This window comes from Protopterus annectens, chromosome 6.part0, assembly GCF_019279795.1.
Source record: "Protopterus annectens isolate FY-2018-M chromosome 6.part0, PAN1.0, whole genome shotgun sequence".
Taxonomy (NCBI): Eukaryota; Metazoa; Chordata; order Ceratodontiformes; family Protopteridae; genus Protopterus; species Protopterus annectens.
Window position 1 is genome coordinate 706,120,984 of NC_056737.1, and position 21,953 is coordinate 706,142,936.

The 21,953-nt window shown below is 35.9% G+C and overlaps 1 protein-coding gene across 1 annotated transcript in view; it reads right to left on the reverse strand.

Moving 5' to 3' along the window:
• SYNE2 (spectrin repeat containing nuclear envelope protein 2) overlaps nucleotides 1-21,953 on the reverse strand; it is a 3,814,665-nt gene that overhangs the window by 3,109,088 nt on the left and 683,624 nt on the right. Inside the window, exons 11-12 of the mRNA XM_044073561.1 lie at nucleotides 15,191-15,301; nucleotides 5,844-6,017 (exon numbers count right to left, since the gene is read on the reverse strand). Coding sequence (XP_043929496.1) covers nucleotides 5,844-6,017; nucleotides 15,191-15,301 — 285 coding nt within the window. The remainder of the gene's footprint in view (nucleotides 1-5,843; nucleotides 6,018-15,190; nucleotides 15,302-21,953) is intronic.

The following is a 21,953-nucleotide window of genomic DNA, read 5'->3' on the forward strand; positions in this document are numbered from 1 at the left end:
AATGTTAAGGGCCTCCGTATATGTGGGTTTAGTGTTGCTATGTGGTGGGTGTTGATGGTGTGGGTTTTGAAGGGCTATGTGTTGCTTGAGGTGTAGTGCAGGTGTTAACCTTCTCCTCTTGACTGTCTAGCACAATCTTGGCTGGAGAGAGCTTTGCTTCCAGTTTGGCTATGTAAGTGCATCTCTCGCAGGTTGTAGTGTTAGGTGGTAGGAGGAGAGGGTTGTCTGTGTACATGAGGCAGTTGCTGCATTGCCCCAGTATGCCCAGATTCACCAGGTGGACAGGAGAAATCACCAGAAGTTGACCCTTGGACATGCCTGTTTAGGTGCTTTTTTGTAAAGTACAAGAGATGTTTTCCCTTACCTTTGCAAGGTACTTTGCAATTATAGGCTGTTTAGTGCCTATGATTAATTTCTCCTTATTAACAAGGAAAGTTGAGTGCTTGTATCAGTTTAAGGCTTCCTAGTGCTTTCCAGCAGGTTCTAGAGCAAGTGCTCGTCACAGGGGTTCAGATTTTAGTGCTACTACTGAGAAACCAGCTAGTTCTAAGGGAATATTTGAAGAGCAGACTTTCTGGCACCTGGAATAGTTTAACCGTAGCCCCGCAGTGCTGCACGATATGAAAAATGCGCAAACACGTGTGTTTTTACGCCAGAAAGTAAAAAGGGATAGAAATCAGCCCAAAATGGCTACAATTACAATTTCAGAGCTGGAAACCACTCCTCTAGTGTCAGACAGGCAGCACAATGCTTAACACTCCCACTGGTAAGCAGTAGGACTTCCCTCTACCACAGCAAAGTCTGGATAGCTCTGAACACAGAAAATAAAGTCCTGAAACCAGCAAAGCCTAGAATCTGGATTATACTAGCTAGGAAAGGCAGGAAATGAGCAAACAAGACAGTATTTTATTTTTGGTGAAAACAGACTAAACAATGCAATAATACACTAAATAAACACAGAGAACGCTAACACACTTGAGTGTGTTGCCCTAAACAGTAAATACAATTAAAACTCTACAAAATTAGCAATTTAAAACTTTTTAAATGAAGCAAGGCAAGTGCACAACTGAAAAACGATTTAAGAGGCAGTAATACAATAGAATAAGTAGCTAGTCTACATATACAAAAAAGTATATATATATACATATATATAAATATATATATATATATGTATATACAGAAAAGCAGCTAAAACACACTAAAACAATTCAGATGCAGTGCAACCTAGAGCACTTGAGTTGTAGCAATATTAAGGCAAATACAGTTTTAATAAATGCACTAAAATATGCTCTGTATTCCCAAAATGTTTGGGAAGCACAGTCCGAACACAAGGATATTCAGACATTTTTTTTGTTTGTTTTTTAAGAAAGGGAGAAAGGAGGAACAGAAGGAAAGAAACTAAGAGGGTTGGCCTTCTCAGATGTTCTCTCTGTATTAGGTAGAATGAGCTAATGACACTAGACTGGGAGGAGCATCCAAGATCAAGTTTAGAGTAGGGGCGGGCAACTGCAAGGCCAGTAGGTATAAAGACAAGATGCCAATAGAAAACACTACGGAAATGTTTATCACAAGTGAGCCAATAGCTATGAAATACAGTACAAGTATGCAATAAAATTGCTATAAATATCTAGAATAAGCAATAACTACTCCAAATAAACAAAAAAAAAGCTACTCATTGCTATATATCACAGATCAGTTGCTCCTCCTCAGATAGCTCTGTGTGTAATGGCTGAAAAACTCAAGTTAACTACTTAACAGAAAGTTGAAACCTGAAACAACTTTAAAAAAAGGCCAAAAGAACCAATGAGCTACTTTCTCCAAGCCGTAACCCTGGCAACCCAACTAGACAATGACCATAAACACTAAACTCTCACTGAAGTGGGGGATGGTCTTTGCTAACGAAGATGGCCTGGACAATGAGCTCAGAATACAGCCTTTAACAACTAGGCCCACAACACAATCAGGAATATGGAGAATATTACAGCTACTACCTAAACTATTTTAGGCAGAACACACTGCAGAAATGTTTATCACAAACACAATCAGGAATATGGACAATATTACAGCTACGACCTAAACTATTTTAGGCAGAAAACACTACATAAATGTTTATCACAAGTGAGCCAATAGCTATGAAATACAGTACAAATATGCAGTATACAATAAAATTGCTATAAATAAAAAAAAAAAAAAAAAAAGAAGGCTACTTATTGCTATATATCACAGATCAGCTGCTCCTCCTCAGATAGTTCTTACCTTTTTCTTCCAATTTGAATGACTTTTCAGTTTTTTCATGCAGTTATTCATTCTTTCGTTCAACCTGTTCTATCTAAGGAAGATTTACTCTGATAATTGTGGAGGAAACAACACCATTAACTTGGGGTCTGGGAAAGACTCACAAAAGCAAAGGGGGCTCTAGATGCTCTGAGGTGCATTTTGGAATTTGTTAAACAACAACCTTTTCATGAGAAAGAAATTTAGTCTTACTTTTTAACTTTAATTTTATTTTTGTCTGTATCCTTTCAACACATTCTAACTGATCAAGACTACACTGTAATAACTGCATTATGAATAACTGTACTATGTTATGGGTCCATGAGGTTTCCAGATGTCTGAAAGAAAACCATGATTAAGGAATGAAATTCAGTCTTATGTTTCATCTTTGTTTTTCCTTGATCCTTTCAAAAGACTTTAAATGGTTAGGCCTACTGTTTTTTCCAACGTTTGATCCAGTGATGGCATGAACACAAATCTTGCAGACGTAAACGAAATTCAATCTTTCTTTTTTATCTCAAGGAAGAAATAATTTGTATTCAAGTTTTATTGCTCAAACCTGATCAAACACCAGTTCACAATAAATGGGGAAGAGAAATATTTATGGGGATGCATATATCATATCCAAGAATAGAACCTGTCCCTTACCCCCACCTCAAATACATAGTCACTCTCTGTGCATCCCCTTCTGGTGATAAATTGGAATTAAGGTAGAAATACCAGTTGTCATATTTCAAGCTGCTGCTGTCATATTTATGTACAGCATAATTCCCCACCCCCTACCCCCAAAAGACAGTGAACCCTTCTGATGTCAGACTAGGGCAAAACTGAAAAAAAAACAAAAACAAAAAGAACTTAAAATATTTGCTATAAGACATATATAAGCAGCATGCTTTCACCCAAAAGATAGCTACCTGTACATGTATAAGATGTTTGATTGTAAGGAAAATGAAAAAAAAATAATGATTGCAATAATGTTTCCAACTTAACTTCTAGAATCAGTGCAGTACTCCTATACAAGCTATTATAATCTTCTGTGCACCCCTCTGAAGTCTGTGAGGAAAGTTACAGAAATAAAGACCAGACTGCCCCAGCCCAACACAAGATAAAATGACCTCTGCGATTTGGGAAGAATGTTAAAAGAAATAATACCATCATCATCAGCCCCACACACAAGTACAGTGACCTTTTACGTACACCTATGAGCAAGGCTGGACTTAGACTAGGTTGGGTTCAGGGCAGAGGCAATTACTAATCCCAAATCAAAATCCACTTATACAGACTTGGTTTGTGCTGGCCAACAGCCCCCTAGAATTTCTGAGGGTCTGGGTATTCTGTTGTCTGAGTGTGATAAAAGCGGATGACTGCGTAATGTACTTTGCCTTTGGTCCACACAAACAGTTGTGATACAATAAAATATTGCACACTGTTTCGATAATCCTTAGTCCTGCAAAGCCAAAATGAACAAACAGCAGGCAGCTAAGCAGGCAACTAGCCATTTTTCTCCACAGAAGACAGCCACACCAACTATGCCTACTCTTGTCTGTACAAATCAGGTGTCCAGTTAAGTAGTCCATCTTACTTCTCAAAAAAGTACACTAGTCCTGCAAAGCCATACATAGTGATTGCTTAAACAGGGTAAAAAACAAGATTGTCAGTTACATTAATCTACCCATTCCTAACACCACCCATCAAAAATAACCATTATACAACGACCCCCAATTAATATTCCAAAACGTGCACGCTGATTGGTCAGCGTGCATGTTGTAAATCAGAGTTATAGTAATGGAAAAAGGTACAGTCGCCCGGACTTTTTCTATTAGTATAACTCTTTTTTACACTGTCTCGCTATGTTAAACTCATTTAACATAGCGAGACAGCTTTAAAAAAGTAACGGAGATCTTCCTATCTCCATTGCTTTTTTTAAAGGTGTCTTGCTATGTTAAATGGGTTTAACATAGCGAGACAGCTAAAAAAGCGGAGATTCTCTGTTGCTTTTAAAAGCTGTGTCATTATTATTAACTCCTTTAACATAGCGAGACAGTGTGTAAAAAGCAACAGAGATCTTGCTTTCTTTGTTGCTTTTTTCAAAACTGTCTCACTATGTTAAATGGGTTTAACATAGCGAGACAGCTTTCAAAAAAGCAACGGAGATTCTCCATTGCTTTTTTTAAAGCTGTCTCGCTATGTTAAACGAGTTTAACATAGCGAGACAGTTTGCAAAAAGCAACGGAGATCTTGCTTTCTCCATGGCTTCCGCCCACAGCTCTGATGTACTGCGTAAGCATACGCATGTGCAGTACATCAGAACTGCCGCAGAATACCAGACAGCTGTGGAAGGGCAGCAAGGAGACATTATACAATGCCATTATTTAAGAAAAGTAATTATTTTATTTCTTAAATAATGTCATTAGATAATAATAACCACTTCTGGGTGTGGGTAATGCTGAATTTAACCACTGTTGTCTTGGTTTGGCCACTTGGGCTTCGCCCTCGTGACCAAACCACACCAACCGTGGGTAAATCCAGCATTACCCACACCCAGGCGTGGGTTATTGCTATATGAAGTCTGATGGCTACGTAATATCATTTCACCTCCATAGTCCACACAGACAAGTTGCCACATGTTAAAGTATTCCACTCCAAGTTGCTCTGCACAAATCACAAAGCCAGAAGCATTGCCCAAATATCTAGATGATGACTGCCAGCATTGTTGTGAAATAGTAATAACACCAACACTTCCACTCATCTCAGATTTCTGCAGTGTTTTTTTTATTATTATTTATTTATTTTATTTTATTTATGTTATTTTGACTTCTGTTCTTTGAATTTTTTTTCTGATACCATTACAGACATTAAAGATTCATACTTTTCGAGTCATTGCATGAAAAAAAATAAATTTCAGGCAGCTTCATGCCTACATTTGAACATTGCAAAGTCTCCACTCCTGTGTCTTCATGAAGTTCAAGCTTAACGTAATGTGACGAATGCCACTGAAGCACCACCCCCCTGGAGCACCTGATGTGCTGCCGGAGTATTTTCTTTCGATAGGGGTGCTTTACTCATTCCTTAATTTTAGAGAAAAGAATCCTTGCTTTACAAAATAAACATATAGGAAAAGAGTGCCTCTACAAGCGCAGCTCCCTAGGCAGCCACCTTGTTCACCTATGCATAAGGCCAGCCCTGACTGGTAGTGTAGCCTCATGGAATCTAGACTAGATAAGTTCAGCTGGAAGTTTGTTGGATTTGTAGTTAGAATGTTATGTACCTATAAATACCTGACAAGCTTATGCTGCTTGTGTTTTATGATACTTTACCTGGATAAACTAACTTACTGAGAAGCAGAAGAAAAATACATGCTCTAAACAAATTTATATTTCATGTAGTAAATACTCTTTTTTCCTTACAGGTATCTGTCCATCTCATTTGAAAGGCATAAGCACAACTACCAACACTGTTTTACATTATTAGAGCCTTGCAGTCTACAGCAGTCTTATTTATTTTTAAATAATATGCACTTATAAAGAAAAGTGGACCTTAATAGAAGTGCTAAATAAGCATGTTTGTACCTGTAAATATTGTTCCTTTTCTTCTTTTCTGAGCTCTCGTTTTGTTATGCTGTTTATATGTTCTTCTCCACAAGAAACCAAGTCCTCCATTTTTTTAATGCACTCCTCCATCACTTCAACTGCAGGAAGCAACTCATTCATACTTTTCAAGATGGCCGACCTTTTATTCACAATCTGAACAAGGGAGAAAAAAAAACAAAGTAGTTAGCTGCTATTTATTCTAGTACATTGTCATGCTGCCCCAGAAAACAGATGTCCAGCGTACGTCACCCTTTATAAAAACAAATATAATGCACTTTTTGCTATAAGGTTTCACTGTAGCCATGTGCAAAATACAATGTTAGTAAAATACAGTGTCACATGACAGACAGACAACTGCAAAATAATCATTCATTCCTTGCAAACACATGCATCTGCCCTGTCAACACATTTCAAAGTAGATTTATCTGTAAGCTGTCTAGCAGTACAACGTAGAAGATTGGGGTATGAGTTACTAACAGGCTTCATCTTTTATACTAGGGTTTGACTCCCTCATCTTTCATTTGCCTTCTGTGAAATTCTGAGCAAGTCACTTAATCAGACAGTGCTCCCACCTCACCCATATAAAGAGGTTATCATATGAATAAAATTAAAAAAATCTTTAAATCAATGAAATAATTATAGGCGTATCTCTGATTACACCTGCTTCTCAAGTAATAGTTTATAACAGCAGAGATGTAAAGGTAATATACTCAAGCAATAAAATACAGGCTCCATTTGACCATGATCCACCCTCTGCCTTGGGTATACTAAGACTACTGCACATTTATACATATCTTACTGCAAAGGGAGATGAGATGCAACAACTTGTGGGACATTTTCTATATCAAACTAAAATGGATATCTGCATTATAACTGTTGATTTATACTACAACGAGTACAGACTTGTCCATTATATTAAAAGATGATTTACTGGACCAAATATTGGACAAACAGTCAGAGGTAATATCAGAGGAAATTCCTTACTGGATGTGGTCACTGTATATCTAGACATGTGGAACATTCTATACTTAAAATCATACCTCTCAGTGGTTCTCACCATGATTGCCTTCTGCGTCACGATTATTACAACAAATCTCTTACAGTTTCAGTCATTTATATGATTACTTTACATCTTATCAGGAATGGAAGAATGCAGACTAGATTACGTACTACGCTGAACAAGCAAACTGGGACTGGTCATTAGTTTTACAGGCATTAACGGACAGTGAAAGCAGGGCTATTCTAAGAAATAGGCTTCACTTCCTAAAGATGAGCCATGTGCTTGTGGTTAAAATAAACAAAATGGCCATAAAAGAAAAGTGTCATGTTACTTAAGAAAAAGATAAACAGCAAAAAGTAAACTGCAAAAGCAAGTAAAACATGCATAGAATGTTGTGAGAGATAACACAGGATGCACGATATTTGTATAAAGAAATGGCTAAGGTCCTTTAGACAACAAAGAGGGCAGAGCTAGGTCTAGGCTTAATCACTCAAGATGGAAATAAAATCCTTTTTAGAATGGTCAGGGCAGATAATAGGAAGGATAGAATTACACCTTTCAACAAGAATGATAAACATAGCTAGGTCGCTGGCAAGATTCTGAAACTCTTTACAGACACCTTTGAAATGAATTTAGATAGACTTCAGTGGACATAATATTGAAAGACAATATGTTCAGCATTAATTCTGATTTTCATCCATCCTTCTGAGTCATTAAACAGTGGTTCAAACCTGCCTGAGTTGATGACAGCTACGATGGACACAACAGATCTCAAAGCACTTATAAAGAAAAGTAGGGAAAGTTCCCCAATACCCTTGACCAAATTTGTCCTAATCAGTATAAATACCTCCTTGGGTTTCCTCTGAAAAGACAGCACTGCCCTAGTGGTGTTAACCTGGTAAACAAAAGTCAAATAAAATAAATAAAACATTTTGATTTCTGAGAAGACATGTATGAATTTAGTTAATAAAATGAATGCTAATAAGATCTGTACATTGGATGACAGTGCAGATTAGAGTTAAAGCAAGTATGAATAAAGTTAGTCCTTATCCATATGTCCCAGCTACAGGAAATCCTTTCACGTAAGATATATACAAAAAGACTGGAAAATGGCAGTGGTAAGGCCTGTCTATAAAAGTAATGCGTTACACATCTATTATTTTAAGCAGTATGGTAAAACATTATGGAACCCCTGATAGTGTAAGCACCGGAAGCCAAACTTTCTGAAACAGGTAATTTCAATGTCTAGCAATATGCATTTAATAGAAGCAGTTCTTTAACTTCATGTTTACTTAGTTTCTGAGATGAGTCTCTCTAAATAAGGATCTCAAACAACAAATGATTGCTCTTTTCCTTGTCAAAGAAAAATCACTCCCTTCTTATCAACAAAATATTAGACATGTATACCAAAGAGAGAGAGAGAGAAAGAGTGTGAGAGAGAGAGAGACAGGGAGAAATAAATGGACACTAGTTAGGATAAATAAAAGATGATAGAAAGTAATATTAAATCGGCATCTAGGTCTTCAAAATTCAATCCTGGGTCACATTCTCTTAACTTCTACATCAATGATAACAGTATGGCAGAATTTTGTTGGATAACAGACTACGCTGATTATATAAAGACTGGGACTGCAGTTACTTGTGCATAGGACAAAGCTATATAGGGATGGCCTTAGCAGTTGTGGGGCCAAATTTGGTGGACCCCACCTACCACCCAATACTCCCTCCATTTGCTGATTTCCTGGACCTAAGACTATTTCAAATTAGGTGTCAGAAATATGTACTATTATTGCATGGTAAAAATAAAACACTGTTAATTTATTAGCTTATATTTTGTCATAGGACACGTTAAGCCAGATGTAACCTACTGCGGCTTGTGGATTACCACAGATCCAACAGCTCCTGCAGCTCTTCTTTCAACATCTGCCTAACTTGCTTAGGTACACTGTAAGAAGCCTGTTTGGTGGGCCACTGAAACCACATGTCTACATGTTTCATCAGGTGTGTGTACCCTAGTTTACCTTGTCCCAAAACTCCTTTAGTACTGTCCAGATCTCAAAAAACAGGATAAGAGACAGCTGCACCTTTCTCTCTCCTCACTGCACGTCTTCTTTTTTCCTTCTTTCATCTCCCCTTCCTTTCAATTCTCCACATTTACCTCATGCCATTCTCTCCTTCACAACCATACCCAATAATCTTAGCTACTGTATATACTTTGTTCTATTTGTATTTTTTCTCAACAGAAACATTACACTATATGATGTTATGACAGTATACAGGTACTCTTATTACTGATTTTACTGGTTGATTTCTTGTATCACATCTACTTTTGATTGTGCTCACTTTACTTGTACCTCTCTACTTGCCTGCTCTTACATTGCTACTGTTGAACTAATGTTGATTAATGATTGTCTTTTTTTGTTGCATTTCCACTGTGCTGAACCTGTCAATGGTTTAGGAGGATCAGTGCTCTACTTTCATTAATAAAATTTAAATAAATAAATAAAATATCTTTGTAAGTGAAGTACTTGACCGTCGACACATTTCCGTTTTTGGGAGATGCTGCAGGCAATACCAAGCGTATCATACTGCTAAGAAACACCTTTACGAAACATGAAGCCTGGAAACATACTGTGATTCACCGCAGTCTCCAGCTCTAACCTCCCATGCCCAATGTCCTTGGATGCCAGGAAATACTGGACAAATGTCTGTAGGGCTGTTCTTAATGGTTGTAAGAAGACCAGGGGACCAAAAAGAACATGAACAAGTTCCAACTTCCATTACACATTGAAATCTCATATTATCCTTTCTTTCTTCATGGGCTTCCAGTCATCTGCTGCACTTGCTCTAAATGATTTGAGTTCCTTACATAGTTAATCATCATAGCTTGTTAAGGTCAATTTGTTTCCATAAAATTGTTGAACTTCCTCAGAAATTTCAAGAATAATAGTAATAATCTCAGGCGTCTGCTAAGGAATGGCATTGCTCATAGACCACCCCCATTTATATCGACTTCTGAAAGTTTACTTAATTATTTGCTAAACTTTGTAAGTGGAGGAATACATACAAATCTTTTCCAGCCATATCCTAGGTTACAAGAACAACAGTAAGGATTATACACATAGGTAATTTAGAGTAGTCACTAAGCATCAAGTGATTAATTTTTCTAACCACCTCTGCCTTCCTCCACTCAACACACATTCACCTCATGTTCACTTGCCTGGTATTACTTTGTGCCTATCTGTAACTCCAACAAGCATTTCTCTGCCATACTGTTAAATTGGTAACTTTCTTTCACAAATATTCATGATTAGAAATTTAACAGGAGTACATTGGTCTTAGGTGAGTTACACAGATGTTTTGCTTTCATTTCTCTGCACATAATGATCATTCCCATCCTGCTCTTTGTCTCAAACCCTTTGGCTAACAAAGGTCTTGCTCTTGCATTCAATCAGCTATGTGATATGTGGGGAAAGCCATGAAAATGGCTGTTGTGACAGATACCCAGTTTTGTTAGGAAAATATATGTCATGGTGAGGCATGGCTATTTCAAGGAAGCAGTGGGTGCATCATTACACAGTTGTCTTGAGTCTGCACAGCAGACCCAGGCTAGGACAGTGGCTTAGGCATCCTGTGAAATATTTTAATTGATAATTATCTACCTGAAACTTTTTTTTTGCATGCAATAGGAGAACACAACAGAGCTCACTCAGAATAACTTGAATTATTAAAGTGTGAAGTGGGAAGATAAGGCAGTTAGAATCACAGGAAGATAAGGTAGAGTATAGGCTAGTTTCTATGATTACCATTTTTGTGTTTGGTCAAGTGGAAAAAAATGATGAGCAGAAAGATCACTGAAGTCCCTACCTTGGTAATCATACATTTAGTAAACAAAAAAGCTCAATGCAGTTCAAAGCTCGAAGCAGTAAACCGAATACCAGGAAAATAAAAAAAAAAATTTGTTGTTGCTTTAAAGAATATTAAGCGCTTTCGTCCATCCACTTGGACCTCATCAGAACAATTAAACAGACTTACTTCTCTCCATATATAGTACATTAATTAAAGAATAATTAGAACATTGAACAAATTCATTAATCAATCCCAAAATTTTAAGGAATAGACTCAGTATAAAATTACCTGGTATAAATATATTACCAAATGCACAAAATAAATAAATAGAGGAATGTTTAAAAATTCCACATTAAAAACTCATCCTGTAAAAGTCGAAATTTATACAATTGTCAAACAAAAGTTAAAAATATTGAATATGAAATATTTAATCATAATTTTGCCGCTCTCATTTTTAACACCGGTTGTACTGAAAAATGGTCATTGAGACTTGGTTTAAGTATAGCATCTAACTAAGTTGCCAGAGGAGTTCCCTGTATTTCAATCTGTTTTCCCAGGCACCTCTTCTGGCATCTGGTGGAACAATTTCTAAAATTTGTTATAACCATCACGTTATAGAGTGCATGTAAAAAGCATTTTCAAATTGGCCTTTCTCATATCATATAAATGCTCATAAATACTTTTGACCAGGTTCCTCTCTGTTTTACCCACATAGAAAAAAAAATGTGGTGACAGAGTACTAAGTATACCAGACCCATTGAATTACAGTCACCTCTCTTAAATGTAATGTTTGTATGACAGTAATTGTTCAAAGTAACCTCCTTCATGTCAACAATATACTGGCAATAACTGCATCTACCACATTTTGTAGAACCTAATCTTGAAAGTTGTTTACCCTTTTCCAACACCTCCTTTATGTTGTAATGTCCTTGCAAACAAAAGTGGGTTTATCCCCTAAGTGATTGTAAAGTTCCTCCACAGTTTTCAAAATAGCCCAGTTGTATGTAATGATGTTTTACCCTGTTACTTATCCCACCATACTTAATGGCCATCCCATGATGAAAACTTTCCAGATTCGTCTCTTTACCTGAGCCTATTCCTTTCGACAAATTTGATTTACCTAGGATAACTGAAACTTCGGCTCTCTAGTCTCCACAACTTCCCTCTTCAGTTTTGAAAGTTTGAACCCTATAAATGGAGATCACCATACAGCACAGAATGGTATACCATTTTCCTCACTGTAGTGTGATCTCGGAGTTGGTATACTTAATTAGCAGGGGGTGTACGGGGTGCAGGAGGGCTTGCTCACCCCCCCCCCGGCAAAAACATATAAAAAAGATTTTTTTGTTTTTATTTATTTATTTTTTATTATTTAAATTTAGAACTTTCAAAACAATGATCTTATCTTATGGTCTCGACCATAAGAAATTTGATGTTTTGAAAGTTCAGAATGTAGAAGTAGAAATATATATATATATATATATATATATATATATATATATATATATATATATACACACACACATATATATATATATATATATATATATATATATATATATATATATACATATATATATATATATATATATATATATATATATATATATATATATATATATATATATATAGATTAAGGTTCATTACATCTAAAATTCATTTGATCTAAAACCACAAATGACTGAATCACATTTGATTGAAAACTATGTTAGCTGATTTAAAATGACTGCTGATTTGGTTTTGGAGGATAGACATTATAATGCAAATTAGCATTAATCATTATTAGTTCCTTGCTAATGCCCACTGTCATTATACCCCTTTCCAGAATTGTGTGTGTGTGTGTGTGTGTGTGTGTGTGTGTGTGTGTGTGTGTGTGTGTGTGTGTGTGTGTGTGTCAGAAGTGATTTGGTGTGTCAGGAGTACTGTCTCTTTCCTGTGGTTATAGGACTGTGGAGATGGTATATTTAAGTTAGTGGTGTGTGTGTAGGGGGGGACTTCCTACAAGGGGGAGTGCTCAAGAGACATACTTGGCATATGTGACATTTTCAGTGAAATAAGATATTTTTTAGATTAAATGAGCTATACTATCTACTGATATATATAGGTTCACAGGTAGGTACTAGGCTATCTGCCTGAAGGCATTTACAAGCCTAGCCAGAATATGTTGGCTTTTGCCGCCCCCTTAGATTAGTTCCCTGTGCCTCTGTCCAGCAGAGCCACTGAAGTGATCCCCGGGGTAAACTTTCTGTTTCCCATCCACTTGTCAAGGTTTCTCTTGAAGAGTGTTAGCGAGAAGCTCTGCCTAATGTAGATTGGAATCTTATTCCAAAGCATGGGAAGTCTCAGAGACAGGAATCTATCCCTCCAGCATGTCCTATTTATTGTTGTGGTGAGGTTTAGATCCCTAGAGCATGTAGCTCGAGGGGATATGGTTTTCTTTAGGTGGAGCATGTCCATCAATTCTGGGTTGGACATGGCCTTGTATGTCAGGCAGAGATCACCTTTGAGTAGGTGGCATGCAACCGAGTACAGCTGGAGTTTCTTCAGTTAAGCTGCATAGGGCATCTGAGGCCAGTGATCCTCTTGGTGAGGTACTTCTGTGGTCTTTCCAACTGTTGCAGGTGTCTTTTAAGGTACATCCCAAATGGGGCATTGTACTCTATGATGGCTCTGATGAGTAATGAGTAATGAGTAGAGGGGCACAATGGCCTCTTTTGATCTGGATGCGAACCCTTTTGTGATTAGGTGGGCCACATAGAAGGATTTTCTAACCACTTTGGCAATGTAATTATCAAAGGAGAGATTACTATCTACTTGGGTCCCCAGATCCCTTATTACATCTTCCGTATGTAGGGGACTACCACCTATGTGGCAGTTTGTGGGTATATATATATATATATATATATATATATATATATATATATATATATATATATATATATATATATATCTCATTTTGCACCTCTGCACGCACACACATATACACACACACAACACACAATATATTTTATATTATTAATATACTGTATTTTTTTAAAATATGAATAATATATTTGAGATATATATCAATGAGTTCCAAAAACTCAAAAGAAAACAAAGACAAATCTGCATAAATTAATGCAAAATGCATGCATTTGGGGTATTACATTTTTCCTTTTCTCTCTCCTGTGTGAATTCATATTGTTGTATTGTGAGATGTAGGTAGAGAGTAAGGTGAAGCTGCTGGGTGCAGGGCTTGTCCTTCAAAAAAAAAAAAAAAAAAAATTTTTTCTTCCCTTTTCTCTTTGAGACTCAGCTACATGATCAGCATCCATGAATTTGTAAGAGATCCAAATATTCAAATAACCAATAATTTGGCATTTTGCTTTTTTCAAAGTTTTAATCAGATGAAATATTGCTTTTTTTCCCCAAACTAACACATTACCCTCTACACTGATGTCAGACATATGTGATGTCACATTCTGTAAGTTTTCTAACCTCACTGAAACATGCCTTTTGATTACCATTCCAGTCGATGCTTTCAGGACATTTACTGCTTTTGCAAAGTGATAGAAGCATTTGTGTGCATGTAATCCTACATTTTTTTTCTGTATACGTGTATATTATAATTATTTTCATTTGATTGTGATATCTTATTTATACTGGTATGAATATGTTCTAAAAGTGTATTTTGAAAGCAATTACTTAGCTCTTAATGCTAATGTCTTTAAAGTCTAACCCTCTTTTCCAAGCCTTTCAATAAACAACCCTCCTTGTGAAAAGGAAGAGCTTAAGTGGCATAGGAGCTTCATCCCTAGAAGAAGGCAGCAGTGTCAAACATGACTGGTTGGCTTTTATACTATAAAACAATTGAGAACAGTGAGCCTTACATTCATACAGTATAGCAGCAGATGCATGGGATGCCAACCAGTCCAGAAACGCTAAAGCGGAGGCCTTAGGAGTTGAATTTTTGTTTCCAAGTTCCAAACTCCACTTGTATAAAGCCAGATGACTCAAGGCACCAGCCTTAGTGATTAGGATCAGACAGTCAAGACATAGAACTGGTAGATATGGTGATAATTGTCCTTGTGTAATCAATGCATGAAGTCATACTTTGAATCATCTTGACTAAATATTCATACCTGCCTGTGAAGAGAAATGTCCATGAAAAGATGCCAAATTCACAATGACAGATTAAAAATATTGTAATAATGCTATTTCTTTATTTTACACTATGAATTTAAATTGGAATAATCTTAGCATCAGTTCAACTGTACAACTCCATTTCCTGGCACCACAGTACTGGTTATAGTTATAAAGTACTGGGCCCGCATAAAAAAATTAAATAGTAAAAACACACAGCTTTGGTTGCAACTACCTTCCAATGAAGTCACAAAAATTAGTTCAACTCAAAGCTCCTTTGTCAGCTAAGCTACGAATATGTAAATGGAGAAGCTAATGCATTTAAAAGACATACAATTAAAAGTGTAAAGCTTACCTCAGCAAGCTGTTCTTTCAGTTTTTTCAGCATAGCACGTTTTTTTGCAGTTTTCTTTGGCAGACATGTAAGAGTTTCTACCTCTTCCTCTATTGTCATGATATCCATGTTCTAAAAATAAAAAGTAGAAGACTTTAATTTTAAAATTTAATTTATTTTTACAGTTTGACTCTGTTTAGGCTATTGAAGGTACAATTTTTTTTTTTGTGAAATATCTCTTATTTGAACAGCCTGTAAAAAGAAAAATATACAGTAACAAACTAATATATAATGGAGGAACAAAGGATAGACAATAAAAAAAATCATGACTCAACAATGCCCCTAAGAGCTGAACCAGTTGTTTGGGAGTTGGGCATTTATGTGGACAGTGATCTAACGTTTGACAAACATCTGTACATTGTACAGGTTATAAACAAAGGGATTGCGTCTAGATCTAGGGATGTCATTGTCCCTTTCTAGTGAGCCATTCAGCCCTTATTAGGCCAATCATTGAGTATAATGTCCCTTTGTCATGTATCTATCCAGACACATGCAACAATTAGAACACCCATTTAGATACCTTATTAAAAGAATACAAGAACTGAACAACATGCCCTACATGGACTGCCTCAAAGCCCTGTCACTAAACTCAGCATCCTACAGACTGCGAAGTGGAGATCTGTGTCTACCATACAAGGCATCCTCTGACCCAATATTGATGGCTTTACTGCAAATCAGCAAGTCAAATGACTCCAGAAACACTTGGTTCAGGGATCTAAACACCTTCTGCAAAATCAACAGAATGGTTTGGAAGGACAGATACAACTTGAAGAAAACACCACAGATACACTATAAAACACGTCAAGAAGCTGTAAAAATTGGAAAGTAGGATACTTTTTTGAATGCATCAGATAAGCATTACAGAAAATCATACATTGCATATAGTCACATTTCTTTAAAGTAAGGCAGATGGATAAAGACGATGACTTTCACTAAGCTGTATTTTTTGAAAAACACTGTCATACTGTGCCCACAAAGAACGATATACACTTTTGGGTGCCCAACAAAACCAAAGTATACATGTTTAATCGAGCACATTGACTACCTTCTGAAATAACAGCATGTTAGGCACCTCTCTGACATAAAAACTGTGCAAAACAAAATGGCTTTTAGCTGTCTGTTTTGCTGTAGTGTCATACCAGAATATACACAGTAGTCAACAGAGCAGTGGTGGCAAGGAAAGACACCTTCGACAACTGTAAAATTACTTCTCAATGCCAAACAAAAAAGCAGACTGATGTATTCAGCTGCTTTCAAAGCTGTTACTTTGTCAGAGTTTCACTCATTTTCTGCCTGCTGTGTGTATATAGCAGGATTAAGCATTACATAACGTTCAAAGACATAAAACGTTTTATACTTTGTCTAGTAGTACATGAACGCAACTGCAAATCCACATACTACAACAAATTATGGCAGGTCTCTCAGCTCATAAAAAGCTCTAGTTATATGTTCTCGACTTTGATGTCAACAGTCTTGAACTTCAACGGCGAGATGAATTTCTTAATATTTGTACCTTATAACAAGTTCTTGAAGATTAGAGACCTGATCATAATCCTGAAAAACCTTTTGATTGTTACTAGTGAGTGGAAGGATGTTCAGAACTTCACTGTTGTATGGTTGCAGTTGTCTTGTAATGGAGGTTAGGCTAAAAAAAGCACAAAAATGTCAGTGCTGAAGTTTTACTGCTTTCTCTTTTTCTCTCAAGTTTTTCTGAAATCAGAGTTGGTGTGTACATATGCTCTTGGGTTAATGGGACTTGCTCCAATGTAGGAAGGTATGGATACTTGCTCTATTTGTGTTTAGTAGTCTTGAGAGTGCCACTGTTTTGAGTAGCAACATCAGAGGATTTTAAATGTTTTAGACATTTTGGGGTCAAATAATCTTGTTTCTGTTATATCGGATACAATTATTCATAGTAACTACCCCATTCCTGTCTGTCTTAGATAAAGGTTTAGGAGTACTACAGCCTTCCTGGCAATCTAAAAACAAATGCCATTTCAACTAACAGCATTGAACAAGGAGCATTCTACATTTTGAACTTTTAACATCTTCCACATAGTGTTAATTATAGCCATGTATTCCAAAGACATATGATTTAAGGAATTAACTGCAGATCTAAAATTATGATGCAAGGGAGTTAATTTTCTCTCAGTTTATTACAGATTTTATAATAATCTCACAATAGCCTTCTGTGGAAGGCAACCCATATGGCACTTAATTTGGATGTTTAGTTGCCTGCTTGGTCTAAAATATGGGCAAAAATTCTTAACTGAGATATACAGACACACAGATTATATAGATATATATATATGGTTTACTATCAAATGTTTGAAACTTATATGAACATCAGTCAAGGTGGAGGGTAAAGGTGCAAAAGTTTAAAATTGCAAGTGGAAATCTCGCTGCCTCTGAAACAACTCCTAGCTTGCATTCATGGTTTTTAGCACCACTGTTTACAACTGGATCGCACTACAATGGGGATCAGGAAATGCATCCATTTCCTCACTGTAGTGAGATCTCGAAGTTAGAATATATAATTAGCAGTGGCTGTGGGGGGTTCAGGGGTGCTTGCCCCCTGCAAAACAGTAAAAATGTTTATGATTTCTCAACAGCTGTTTTTGCGGAAGATGAACATCTCAGGAAATGCCGAAATATCAATTTTAGGCTTCCAAATATTTGACAAATTGATCACTCCACAAAACAGTTTACAACCTTATTTTTGGCATTTTCATTAAACACTAATAGGGATTTCACTATTTTGATAATAAACCTATAGCTATTGATAGAAATACAGATATAGATATAGATATAGGGAGATATATTAATTTAATTAGCATAATATCAATAGGTTTAAAGATTTTTACCAGAATTGGTAGACATGAAGAAGTAATGCGGAATAATTGTTTAGGAAATGTATTCATTATCACAACAAAAAGTTACAAAATTAAAGAAAATTTCATTTGAGACCACTTAAGATCCTGATGAATAATGACCTAGGATTTTAAAACATTTCAAGAATGTTATTTTTTTTATTATTTTAAAGAAATAGAAGCATAGACATTTTAATCAAGATTTCAAGTATAATAGATTCAAGATAGGAAAATCAGCAGGTAACAGGAAGCCAACAGATTTTGTAAGATAGGCTACAACTGGTTGGTGTTGAAAACAGATGTTATCATTATCCAAAGCCAAATGAATTGTTTGTTGCACTTTATTGCCTGAAATAATAAATCTTGCATTTGTTATTTCTTTTCCAAAAATACATATAAAACTTTTACATATCCGGAGCCCTACAAATTGCCTTATGAAAAACCCTTTCCCCAGCAGTACCACTACAAAAGATACTTCGACATACACACTTCACATAACCATGCACACAACACTAATTCTATCCCCTTACCTAACCATTATCTTAACTCTAACCTGCAAACCCTCATATGCAGATTCTCCTACCCCTAAAGTTAAAACTTTCAGAGTATGCAAAAGTTACAGATTTCAGCATTAAACAAATCCAACTTACCTGCATGCAAACAAACCACATCTTACCTATGAAATGTCACTATACTGAGCAGTGATATTTCCACCATTTGACATTTCAACTTTTTGATGAAACACACAGTCAACAAAAGCAATTTCAACTATCTGAGAGAGACAGGCATATATATATATATATATATATATATATATATATGTGTGTATATATATATATATATATATATATATATATATATATATATATATATGGGTCTACATTACATACCCAAAATATCAGATAACCAAAGATGAAATAACTGAGATGAAAAAGCAGAATCTTCACATACACTAACATCTACACACTGGGCCAACAAGGGAAGACTTACCCTTTTCCCAACTGTATTCCGATCTTAGAGTTGGTATATTTAGTAAGGGGTGTATGGCAGGTGCAGACCCCAACATTGGGGTGTGTGGGGGGTGTAGCCCCACATGAGCTAGTAGTAGATCGTGTGGTGTGTTCTATGTATGTTTTAGTCCCAGTGGTTACTTATCCTGGGAAACATTTCGGCAATGTGGACGTTTATGCATGTGAAGATTCGGCTTTTCCATCTCGGTTATTTTGACTTCTGTTATCTGGTATTGTGTATATGCAAAGTAGACCCATATATATATGTGTGTATGTATACATATATATATATATATATATATATATATATATATATATATATATATATATATATATATCTGTGTATGGATATATATATATATATATATATATATATATATATATATATATACATATACACATATATTTACATATATATGTAAAATCTTCTATGTGTGTATTTTTATAAATGATTGAAACTGTATCATCAGACATTGAATGTTTCAAAGAGTGAAGGAAAAATACAATGATCATTTCGGAGTGAATTTAAAATGACTGAATTATTTAAGAAAACGTAGGGGGGCAGCCCTGCTAGTCCCAGCCCCACTTCTGCTAATTATATACCAACTCTTCGATTGGACAACAGTGGGATAAGGGCATATTCCAAGACCCCACTCTAACAGGATCACACAAGGAAAGCAGCCTCAAGGTCAAGAACCAGTGAAAAGGACTACTTTTATTAACTGAAACTATTTGTATATACACACACACATCTGTATCTACAGCTATATATGTGTGTGTGTGTGTGTGTGTGTGTGTGTGTGTGTGTGTGTGTATATATATATATATATATATACACATATGTACATACATACATACACACACACACATATATGTGTATGTGTATACACAAATATAAACACACACACACACACACGCACACGTATGAGGCACTATGCATTACACACACTGATAAATGCACTAACATAGTCACAGGTTATTTACATAAAATGCAACATTTCCTGTATGGATTCAAAACAAATTTTAGTAAAAGATACTCTTCAGTCTTTCTAACAGTTTTAACCCCGGAACATTCCATATATCTATCTTGTTTCTACAGTGGTCTCGCATCTGAAAGAACTTAAACGGGATCATCCACATTGGACTTCTAATCTGGAACACTTTTTTGCTGAAAAACATCTTTAGTAGTCAGGACTTCAGCAGTCTCTCTGAAACTGTTAACCATCACAGTTATTACATTTCCCATCCTTTTAATACAAGACTCATTGTGAAAGTTATGGTTGCTTTTTCTCTTGTACCTTTTACTGATATACTTATCCTGTGGACATTTATAGTGTCTACTAAACAGCTTACAATCTTCTGAATGGACTACCCAGGATGTTGATTCATTTTCTTTACCAACTATTTCATATTCAGGAAGAATCCCTAAAGCAGAGTATTCTAGTACTGGAAAAAATGTGAGATGGCAAACATCATAACATTTGCTGTAGTAATCTCATAAAAATTGCACACTATTTGCAAAGTTCTACCCACTTGTTAATTAGACTGATGTTAGTGTGCTCTGCATATAAATTTGTTGGATCATATTCACACACAAATTTTCTGAATTCCTGACTTTTGTACTATGGATCACTGTAACATATGGGAAAATAAGTTATCTCCTGTCTTGAGAACACAGACTTTAATGCACCAAGCACATCTATACTTGGTGTGTTCATCAATTTGATTATTCCAGGGGAATTTGGAATAATAATAAACACAGCTGAGAAATATGGCATGTTTATACTGGCACAAACTAAAATCCTCTTGGCACTGTGGAGAGTCCAGTATTGGGTATGCCAGCATTCCTTCCTTTTTATTGCAGAATGCACTGCAACTGGCACAATTCTATACTACTTGTTTTACCTGAATTGACATTATAGGACAAAACATCATACCTCTTGCTCTATTCTGGACTTTATTATTCCATAATGTGACTCTTGTATCCTCTCAAACAATTTTTTGTCTCACATAATGGAAGTTATTATTTTATCAACTTTGAGCATCATGCTAAGTGCTTTTTCCTTGAAAGAAAAGGTAAGTCCGAATTTCTTTCTTTTCTGTTGATTTTAATTCTGTCCAACCTTTCTTTATGACATTTTTCAATTATTATCAGCATGCCTCTGAAATTCTTTTATTTTTCTTCTGTCATTGGTATGAAAAGTACTATGCAAAGAATGTCTATTTTTTTCTAACTATTCATTATGCTTGCAGGGAGATATGCTTTGTTTAATGTACTGGAAATGTATTTTCCTTGCCCTTCTCAATATAGGAGTCTCAGAGCACAATTCTGTTGATCAGGTAGCATCCTCTGCAATCACATGTGGTCTTGTACATAACCTTTTTAAATATGCTTTGCAAGGGTATGTGGCTTGTTTTCATCTGAACATCTTTATCATAAACATATTCATGGAATTTCCATATACATACACTACTGATAACAGTTAATCTTCAACATGATCATATCTCCTCTGTGTCTCTATAAATATTCTTATCTACATACTTCTTGTCTATTATAAGAGCATAACACCTATACCACACTAAGTAACATCTAATTGAAATACAGCTAACATATTCAAGTTGGAGCATTGGAGCATCTATAACTAGTTTCTTAAGCACTTCAAAACTATTGGATGAATCACACTATTTTTGTTGTTGTTTGTCTTTCGGCTTTTCCTGGTTAGGGGTGCCACAGCGGAACTCCGGTCCGCTAATGATTGGCAGTAGCTTTTCATGAATGCCGAGGTGCCAGCTCGACATTCAACCTTTAATGAAGCACACCCATTTACGCATGTCTTTCAAATG